The sequence below is a fragment of the Pungitius pungitius genome, chromosome 8, assembly GCF_949316345.1.
Source record: "Pungitius pungitius chromosome 8, fPunPun2.1, whole genome shotgun sequence".
Classification (NCBI taxonomy): domain Eukaryota; kingdom Metazoa; phylum Chordata; class Actinopteri; order Perciformes; family Gasterosteidae; genus Pungitius; species Pungitius pungitius.
Window position 1 is genome coordinate 21,442,973 of NC_084907.1, and position 10,748 is coordinate 21,453,720.

Sequence of the window (10,748 nt, forward strand, 5' to 3'; positions counted from 1 at the left end):
ATACAGTATGAACAGGGTATTCAGAAATTTATTTTGGTTGTACTAATAAGCCAACACACAAAAAAACACTGGTTTTGGAGCACAATCAATCCCATGTTGTAAAACAAAACACACACACAACTATATAGCTCATTATGTTAGCTAATAAATATAAAATCGATCATGATTGACTATAAAATATTGCTTCTATGGTCTATCATCCTGCCTTACACTAAAGGATAACAGCAGTGGGTGAGCTGGCTCGGGAGGTTATTCGGACATGTTACAGGTTGTATCCCTGGGAGATGTTCAGAGAGTCTCTGAGCATCAGGTCGCGCAGGCGCCACAGTGCATCCGCCATGGTCGTGTGGGCTCCTTTGCTCTTCAGCCAGTGCGCCGGCAGCCGGCTCTCCTGCTCTTTGGTCATGTGCGCGTCACGCCGCTGAGCTGTGGTAGAAACACAGGGTTATAGTACTTATCGGCGGGAGGGTGACGTTTTCCCCCTTTACGTCGAGCGAACAAAATCAGGAGCTTCCCTAGATGAAGAGACGAACACCACCTTTGAGTGTTTGGTCCCATTTGCTGACACTGGTAGACTCTGAATTCAAGCCCTCGATGTACTTCAGGTAGGCCTCTGAGTGGAGCACCCTCTGGGTCTTTGGGGGCGGAGCCACAAACATGGGGGTGGTGGGCTGCAGGTGTGAGGGCGAGCCCTGTCCTGGATACGGTGGTGGAGCATGCGGTCCTGGGCTGAACATCCCAGGCTGAAGTCAAACAATGAAAAATAAAATATCTTTTAGTATTAGGACAATATGTTGATTAGGAAATTCTAAGAATGAAATTCTTTCCTTAAATTCACACATTTTTATTCCAACTTTCATCAATCAGTTGATACACACCATGACTGAATTTAGTAGAAAATCACATTTAAAGAATACATTATGTGAACTCATTAGAACTTTCTGGACTGAAGCTCACCTGTTGCATAAAGTTTCCTTGTGTCGGACTTCCTGCCATACCATTCACACCAGGGCCCATCATACCTGTTAAATGACATCATTTAGTTGCTGTGTATTTTAATAAATATTTCAACATTACTTGGTCAGAAACTACTAAAATGTTTAACAAAGATCAGCCGAATATTAGCAGCTTGGTTAGTTATCAAATAAATTATTTCGTCAAATGTGGATCCTGAATATTTTAGGTCTAGCATAAAGGAACATTTTGAGAAACGTTGTTTGGAGACCAGAGTAAAATGGCAGGCAGGGCAGCGTGTGGACGAGGCAAACCCCTCCAGCAAGAGGGACACGATTGGATGGGACTGTGCAGGTGTGACTGGGACATTGAACCTTACCCTGATGAAGCATGCCAGGGTACCCAGGCACACCTTGCTGGAGATGGTGGTGAGGCAGAAGGGGCCCCCCTGCATGGTGAGGTAGCATAGTGGCCACACTCAACAAGCCCTCGTGGGGGCCCTGCATGGGCATGTAAGGTTGGCCGTAAGCTCCCATCATGCCTTTGGGATGGAGGCAAGGAGAGGACAACAACATGTACATGCATAAGTGACATGCAGCGGACTCTATAATAACATGCACTACTACTGCAGCCCCTTTCACACATGCACCTTCAGTTACTCTTGCTCTCGTACGTTTTTGGTGTCTTTAGGGGTGGTTAGACATTAACAAAAGTGCAAGTGGATGGAAAGTGAATGGAAATGAAAGCAGCGATATACCCCTCTAAAGCTGAATTGTCTTACTTGGTTATGGTTTTACTCCAAGCTAATTGCACATTTGATTAGATGGTGATATTATTTTTGACATGAATTTAAACAGTGTTTTTTTAAGCTATGCTGACAAAAGAAAACAATCTTTCATAGGAGACTTTACACTGACTTTTGCTGTATTAAGAGACCAATGTGTGGAAGGAGGAAAAACACCGGCTTAACCAAACAGCCAAACCTTACGATATTAAAAAGGTTCAACGTGGGTAAGGGGCGGAAGATATAAACAGGTCTGAGAATGAAAGCAGGCAAAACAAACATTAGGTGAAATGAAGTTTTTAGAAGTTATTAAGGGTTATAAATAAATCATGCAGTCTCATCTCATGCATTTTCTAATATAAACCTGGTAAAAGAAAAAAAACTGAAACAATGTGAAACAGCTACAAAACAAACCAGTTGCTTTAGGTATGTGGTTTAGAATGTTAGTAAATGAAGGGATTTTCCTGCTGCCTGGTTGTCAAACACTCGTGCTGCCTCTGAGAGGGGTTACCTGACACAGGTGTCATGGTCTGGTTTATCATTCCCATAGTGCTAGGCAAAGGTACCACCCCCATCAGTGTCCCTACGGGGGTACCTGCTCGTGGGGACGCCTGCTTCTGAGGCGGTCTGTCACGCTCCTGTTGATCCACTATCTTGGCTGCACGTTCTGAAATGAACCAAACAGTTGCTGTCGTCACGTCAGTTCTGATCGGCGCACTTTAACACCGGCAAATGGCTGATTCTCACCTTCGTAGTCAGCTTTCTTGGTCGCTTCAAGGTTCCTCCACTCGGTGCCCACCAGGCGACTCAGCTCCCCAAAGGAGAAGTCTGGGTGTCGAGCTTTGATGACTGCCCGCATCTCACTGCTGAACAAGATATAGCCACTCATGTTGATCTTCCTCTTGGCCCCTTCCTTCTTAGACATGCCTTTTACCTTCGGAGTGGACTTCATTGGGGAAAAAAAAAAAAGAAAGTCAAAAAACAGCGTGCGGATGTGTTCCCCGTGGGTTGAGGTTGTTGTAGGTTTTATGAATACCTGAGGAGTGTATGGCAGGGTATCCATTTCATTTGCTAGAGGCGTTTGCATCTGAGGCATAGATGGTGTCTGTGGAGCCTCGTCGTCATCGTCCATATCTTCCATATCATCATCTCCATCCTCTATATCTGCCAGCTTAAGCTCAAGCTCATTGATTTTCTTGTCCAAAAGGGGGGACGCTTCCTTCTGTGGTACGATTAATTTTCTGCACAGAAAAAAAAAAGAAAACACATTCAAACCCGGAGAGAAACTTCCTCCAATCAGAAACAGTGTTCTGCTTGATTGACCGACCTGAAATAGTAGATCTCATCTTCCACCACTTTGGAAGAGTACGAGAAGCGTTTCAGACCCTTGAACTTTTTCATCTGCTTTTCCACGTCAATGTAGCGGCTCTCGCACAGCAGGACATCCTCCTCCGAAACCTCGGTGGGTCTGCATGACAGGTAGTCCTTAAAGGAGGACACCAAACATTTGCCTGGAGATGAGAGCAAAACTTAGGTAGTTAATACAAGTATGCAAAGTATCATCAATTTGAATACTGTAGTAGTAAAAAAACAGGCAGCTGAATAATAGTTTGACAAAGGCAACATGTGTATATCCTGTTCCAGTTGGTAATAATTGACATCAATGGTTTTATTAAACTTAAATTTGGAGATATCGCAACTTAGGGACCCACAGTGTTGAACTATTCCCATAAGTGCATTAACTGTGATGTGTCAACATAAGTTATCAAAGCAGAACCTATGACACAGGTGATGGGCAAGGTCTCCTCCAGGTGGCTCAGAAACACTTCTCTCTTGTAGAACATCTTGGTGGGTTCGTGCTCTGTTTCCTCAGGGTGAATAAAGATGGGCCCAAAGAAGAAAGTAGTTCCGTTCTGGACCCACAGCTTCTCTATCCTGCAGCCGAATGAAGAGAGCAATGTTACAGATAGCTACAAATTCAGTCAGATCCTTTCTATATAAAATACTTTCACCCACCTGGCAACCCGGGGCTTTGACAGGCCGTGTGACTGGATGTAAACACAGTCTCCCACTTTAAACCACATTTTGTCGCAGAGCAACTGTTCGTAGTGCTGACAGCCAGGATCGGCTCCACTCATCTCAATGGGGACGTCCTCCTTCTCCTGCACAAATAAACGCGGACACACAGAGGATTCAAGATTTTTAAATCGCTCCTTGTTGAGACGTGCCTGCTACGAGTACACACACACACACACACACACACACACACACACACACACACACACACACACACACACACACACACACACACACACACACACACACACACACACACACACACACACACACACACACACACACACACACACACACACACACACACACACACACACACACACACACACACACACACACACACACACACACACACACACACACCCATTTGTGTAACATCAGCTCACCTTGTCAATGGCGCCCCCGCTGCCTGCATATGAAATTGTCAGCTTGTCATAGTCCGGCTTGGCGAACATGGAGGCGACGCGGACAACGGGCAACGGCACCTCCCGGGGGACAAGTTTCACCGAGCTCACAGGCACGGCCATTATCTTGATCTTCTTGAATGACTTGTTCCTGGCGGCGTAGCGAGATTCGCAGACGTACACGTCCTCTGCTCTGTAGCCCTCGGCTTGCATTTTGAAATAATCCTAAAGACACCAGAAGAAAAGAAAAAAATTGTACAGATCCTTTAATGAAGACAAAACTATTTGCTTGATTCAGGTTCTGTAGAAAGTCTTACCTTCACACACAGGACCACACATTTGCCCAGAACTTTACCGAGAGACACTTTGTTATAATAGTCGCTCTTGAAGACCTCCTTTTCAAGAAACTTGCGTGTTGCCAAGTGGAAGGTTTCACTCGGCCTGTAGAACCAGCAGCCATAGAGCCATTTGCCACCTTCACACACAAGCCATGAACAAACCACCAAAACAAGAAAGAGTATTAAGAAAATAATAATGACTAAACGTGATTCACGGTTCTTTGTCATATAAATGGTACAAGATCAGCTGTTAATATGATACATTCTGTGTAATGATGTCTGAACTGTAGCCAACTCATGAGGGTTTCTTTTTTTGGCCAAAAAAATGGATATGCGTTACCTGCTTTATCCTCCCACAGGCGCTCAATACAGACAATGTGTGGTTTCAGGTTGACCTCTGACGGCTCCACGTAGACAAAGTCCCCCACGTGGTAGGTGATGTTCTCAAAGCTGCAGTCCTGAGTGTAGACACGCTCTGACTCAGAATCTGACTGACCTGACTGTCCCTGCAGGTTCTCGGCTTTCACCCCCTCTTTAAATGAAAAAGAAATCAAACAATTTCACGTAATCTGTTCAATACATTTCTAATACCCGTTTAATAAGTCAAAAGGTGTTCACTTACCTTTGTTTTCCTGCTTCTCTTCCTCAGCCTTTAGCCTGTCCTCCTCAATCTCTTTGGGAATTTTCTCCCTCTTCTCCTGCTCCACGTCACTGTGCAGATGTTTTGAAGTGTAGATCAGAGAAGACGACTGCAGAATCTCTCCGTTCTTGCAAAGCTCATCCCTGATTTTAATGAAGAAATGTTGTAGCTCCACTGCATCTTCAAATATCTCAGAGTCAGTCCTGCAAATGCAAAAAGGACATCATTTAATTCACTTAACACTGTTATGCTGTTTAATAGAAAATATTACACTGTTTTAACGCGTATGTTGGTAAAGAATTTAACATATGTCTAATCCTAAGAAGTTAAGAAAAAAGTAAGATACTTGAAAGATGTTAAATGTGGACTTTTTTTATTTTGGACCCAACCCACTAACTGGACGTCATAAGGTCACATTATACTATCACCATTATTATTATTATTATCCACCAACAAAAACGGTTCAAGTTATTAACAAACATTTTACAGACACCGCAAAAAATCTACAGGTGGAGATGTCGGTGATTGGAACAGTTCTATATTTAAATTGTATAAATTTAAAACTTTGTAATAAGCATTGTCATCATTCTGATCTCACAGGACTGTTGCAAAAAGACCACTTCAGTTAAATTGGAAAAAGTCATGTCAGCAAAAAGGTTGGCAACTTTTTAGACACAAATTCTCGTTGAAACGAAAGAGAAGTTGTGCCCAAACTTTTGACTCGTACTCTTATTTTAACAGATATAAGAGAGGGGAAAAGTTGATATACCTGTGCAGCCTCCTCCCCTTCTCCAACACCTCAAACATGTGTTCCTGGAAGACGTCCAGTCTCCTGTAGTGGCCACGTTCCACGTTCACCCTGATGACATCAAAGTTTAGCGGAGGCTTTTCGGGGCCCGCTGGATCCACGGCGGGTATCTCAGCCAGAGAGTCGCTGTAGCATCGGCCCTCTTCGTCCTGGTGGCCCATCACGGAAACAAACAGGGACCTGATCAGCTCTCGCACCAGATGTCCCACATTAGGAGGTCCGAAGTCCTCGCTTCCTTCCTGCTGCTTGCGCGTCCCCAGCAGCACCCGGTGCAACACCAGAGCGTCCCGATAGATGAGAGACTCCGGCTCATTGTAAATGCAGGCGTTGTTGAACATAAGAGAAAATTCCTCCACCATGGCGTCAACGTCTTGGTAACGACCTGCCGCCATGTGGCTTCGGATGCGCTCCATATCGATGGGCCTCTTGATGGTGGCGTAGTAGTCGGGCAACTCGGCACGAGAAGGCAGGCGAAGAAAGATGGTGCTCAGGCGGCGGCCTCGTCGGTCGGTGAAGTTGCGCACGGCATCGTAGAGCTCATTTAACCTCTGCTGAAGAGGGGTGAGGTATTTGGACTTCTTCGGAGAAACACCAATCTTTCCTGGATACAAAAATACACTTAAGATAAGACAAATGTAGGAAATCCTAGAAATAGCTGCACCACCAGGGCCCTCAATAAAGTACCGACCTCTGCGTGAACTAACAGTCAGGCCATTGTTTTCAGTTACAAATGTGCAAATCAGAATTAGGATTAGCCTCTGCAAATTCAATTTATTGAATTATTACTATAATAAAATGACTGGAATTATTGAATGGTAAAATATTCTGTTATGCTGGGGTCAGAACATGGTCGTGTCCATCTGATTTTTGATTGGCCAAAACGTGGAAAAACACTGACACAATCAAACTTACTTAGTTTCAGTTTGGGAGATACCAAATCTTCTTCTTCAGGGAAAGGACCCATCTCCTTACGCTTGTCTTTCAGTATCTTCTCCAGAATATCAGCATCATTATACACCTACATTGGTTGCAACACCCGACAACCCCCATATTGTTAGTATTGGAAAAATGTAGCCATTGCAGAGATTGTTATACAAAGATTACAATGCAGATTTCAAACTGTTTACCTGAGATCCCTCCTCGTTGTAATGCCGGGCGTTTCGGAACATCAACCTCATGTCTTCCATCAAAGCATCCTCCGACACGTAGCGCTCAGTGTGGATGCTGTGCTCAATGGTCTTCAGATCCATCGGTTCAAGGATGACTTTGTAGTAGTCGGGGTAGTCCTTCTTGGATGGTTTGACCATAAACAGATCACAAAGACGACGGTTGGTGCCGGCCTCCACGGCCTCTGTCACCGCGGCGTATAAAGTCTTCATTCTGTTCTTTTTGACATTTTTCTTGTGGCTTCAAAAGAATCAAAAAGTAGAATATGAACGAGCTCGGCTGACAACACAGAGACAAAACAAAGCTTTAGGAGAAAAACGTGCATACCTTTTCCTCTTGATGCTCCCCGCATCAGATGACAGAATGCTGTCTCCTTCTTCATCGTCCCTCCTCACAAGTCCCCTCTTTTTTGCCTACACCCACAGACAGGTGGATATGTCAGTAGACAAAGACCCTAATTTCTGCAAGTTGCTTCATTGTTTGTTTCAAATAACAGCATATTATTTTCATTCATGGCCTGACTAGAGTTGAAGTAAAAAATAAAAACCTGCAAGATCTGCTGAAGCCTAATGGCCCGTTTGTAAATGCTTGAGTTAGGCATGTTGTAGCGCTTTGCATTCTCAAACATCAGAGTGAGGTCAGCCTCCATCTGCTCCACACTTTCATACTCGCAGTTCTTCATTTTTGCCCTTAAAAATAAAATAAAATATTAAAAATGAAAAGAAAAAAAAATAAATCACACAACTCCTTTGTCAACATTTCACTGCCTCTCAACATGAGGCCCACTGAATCATCATTCCTTACCGGATCTGCTGCAAAGCGATGGGTTGTTTGATCTGCTGATAGTAGTCAGGATACTCCCTGCGTGAGGGCAGCTGCTGGAAAGGTTCGGAGAAGACCTGGCCCTGGTTGTTCCTTGCACCCCTCACAGCTTCATAAAGCTGGAAGATCGGGTTGCTCATCTCCATGCTAGAACTCTGACTCTCAGCCTCTGACTCTCCCTCGTCGTAGCACACAGAGCCTGTAGACATTGAATGGTGGACTCTTATTATTTCAACACAAACACTAAAGATTAACCTGCTGCTGATAATTACCAGAGAGCACAGGGTCGTCCTCACTCTCTGAACCATAGTGGAGAGCTACACTGACGCCAGAAAGTTGATCACCCTGGCCAGACCTGCGATTTCTGAATAGTAAAAAGTAAAATACACATGAAATAAACCAGGGAGGTGTTGTTTATTTGTGTGTGTTTGAGGTTAAAATAAGACGTAATAGAACTGTGTCACTTAATACCTAATGCGAAGACTAGATTTAGTGGGTTCAGCATGTTCAAGTTCAGTCTTCCGCTGGATAAAGACTTTCTTTATGGTGTTAGCATCCTGTACAACAACAACAAAAAATTGTTAAGTTTGAAAGCAAAATCTTCTAAAAAAGAAAAATAGGAAAAGGAGTTTACCTTAAAAACCTGAGATCCGGGTTCGTTGTATGTTTTGGCATTTTTGGCCATCAGGTCAATGTCCTTGGCCATAGCATTGACACTTTTATAGTATCCAATCTATGTAAATAACAAATAATACAACAATGAAGCTGGCTGTAGAAACAACAACATGAAGTTCTGATATCTGTGATTTTTAAGATGAATGACAAATGACAAGGTGATCAGTTGCTACCTGTATTCTTTGAGCGATTGTTCTGAGATCTATTGGCTCCTTTATAATGGCGTAGTAGTCTGGGTAATGCTAGGAAAGAGAGATAGGCCAACCAGAGAGTCAAGAATTACGTTTTTTTCAGGGGACGAAATGAAGGCTAATAAAAACTACAAAGACTTACCACTTTGGAAGGCAATTTCTGGAACAGTTCACTGACCAGACGACCTGAGGGATCAGCATGTGACACTAAAGCCTCCAAGAGTTGCTCAAACAATTCCTTCAAATTGCCAGTTGGGGTCTAAAAGATAGATTTGTATGAATTGGTTCTTTGAAATTGGTTAATGGCTATAACAAATATACATAACACCTCCAATATATTTTTGGCGTGAAAAACACGGGTGACTCATACAAGCAGGCAAGGCAACTCAAAAACGCATCTAGGAAAATAACTTACCTCATCTTCGTTTGACATTCCTGGATTATCCATCATGTCATCACCGTCTTCATCATCCTCATCTCCGTCCCCAGGTTGCACAAACTCATTCCTCGTTTGCAAATATACCTCCCACAGTTTGCATGCAGCTTGATACTCCTCAGTATCACTCTTAGATGTTGAACATGAAAGGAATTATGCAAATTAATGAAAGGTTCTATTTCACTATATAAAAAGGGACATATACACTTTAACAGTACTTACCTTGTAGAATGATTTGGCATTGTTGAACATGAGCTGGAAATCTGCAGTAAGCTGCTCCACATCATTATAATCTTCTGACTTCAGTTTGTACAGAATTTTTGTCATATCAATTGGCTGGGACACTGCTTCATAGTAATCAGGCTGATTCCTGGAAACAAAACAAGAGCTTCACTTGGACGTGTGTATGTGGATGATGGTTGGTCTACAAATAGACTGCAAGATAAGTGGGACAGGTCCACACACTATGCGTATAACAGTGTTCAGCTCTATGATGGTCTTTGGGTGACAGTACCTTCTCTTTGGTACCCTTTGGAAAACTTCACAAAGTTGTCTCCCTTGGCCGTCCTTGTAGTCCCTGACAGCATTGAACAGCTCGTGGCACACAGCAATCTAAAGACAACGAGTCGTGAAGGATCAAAATGGGTTTGCTAATTCGCGCAGAGAGATGCCACAAGCGGCGGTTGTAGTGATAATATGAAACAAGTGTCTTTACTGTATCTACTGGAGAAACGTTCGAGATTCTTCTTCTTTTTCTGCCACTGCCAGGTGTGGAGGAGGAATCATCCAGGTCCCCCCCTCCACTGACACTGCTGGAGGGCGAAGTGGCCCTTCTCCTCTTGGAGCTCGCTGACATCGCTTGTTTAACAACAGGCCAGCCCGCTAGCTGCAAAAGGGGGATAACGTCATTGTGGGTAATAATCCGATTGACACGCGATTTATTCTATGCAAAGGAAAAATTCGTCGTGCATATCGCTATGTGCACAACAGCTAAAAACAGGAACGAGAGCAAACTCAACCGGCTAGCGTTAACGCCGCCTGGATGTAGGAAACAAAGCAGCGGAGCGGCTGTTAGCTCTTTGCTAGCATGCTATCACATCTTGCTCGCCGCTTTCCTAACAACGCAACTGAATGAATTATTATGACGTCACCAGTAAAAAAAACATGAAAGCTGGTATAATTTTAACATATTTAATTTCTTTCGAAAGCAAAATCTCACCCAGAACTAAGCAAAAGTTCACCGTTATGTTAGATCCCTGAGCAAAAATGTGTAACGGCTAGCTAGTGTTGTTTGAAAACTTCTGCTGCCCCGGATGTTGAGGTTATTTTGCGTCTGTGCGCCACGGGGAACAGTGCTGCCCCCTCAGTGCAGGAGGAGTAATGCGCCAACTAAGGTGCATTCCCGATCGTCAACAGAAATCAATATTCCGTGTATGCAGAGGGGTCAAAAGTA

General features: G+C 43.7%; 1 protein-coding gene across 1 annotated transcript; it reads right to left on the reverse strand.

The window, feature by feature from the left end:
- Positions 1-8: 8 nt before the first annotated feature.
- pbrm1l (polybromo 1, like) lies at positions 9-10,621 on the reverse strand. Its single transcript, XM_037491091.2, has 30 exons — positions 10,515-10,621; positions 10,011-10,181; positions 9,810-9,907; positions 9,518-9,665; positions 9,275-9,424; positions 9,002-9,118; positions 8,842-8,910; positions 8,628-8,726; positions 8,465-8,550; positions 8,266-8,357; positions 7,976-8,192; positions 7,719-7,860; positions 7,499-7,584; positions 7,132-7,411; positions 6,917-7,022; positions 5,966-6,605; positions 5,179-5,399; positions 4,897-5,088; positions 4,536-4,693; positions 4,201-4,443; positions 3,755-3,900; positions 3,516-3,673; positions 3,066-3,249; positions 2,775-2,979; positions 2,486-2,684; positions 2,250-2,405; positions 1,334-1,495; positions 958-1,022; positions 539-743; positions 9-426 (listed from the first exon to the last, which is right to left on the reverse strand). The coding sequence occupies exons 2-30, from the start codon at positions 10,149-10,151 to the stop codon at positions 263-265; spliced, it is 4,929 nt and encodes a 1,642-aa protein (XP_037346988.1). The 5' UTR covers positions 10,152-10,181; positions 10,515-10,621; the 3' UTR covers positions 9-262.
- Between the last annotated feature and the right edge of the window lie 127 nt (positions 10,622-10,748).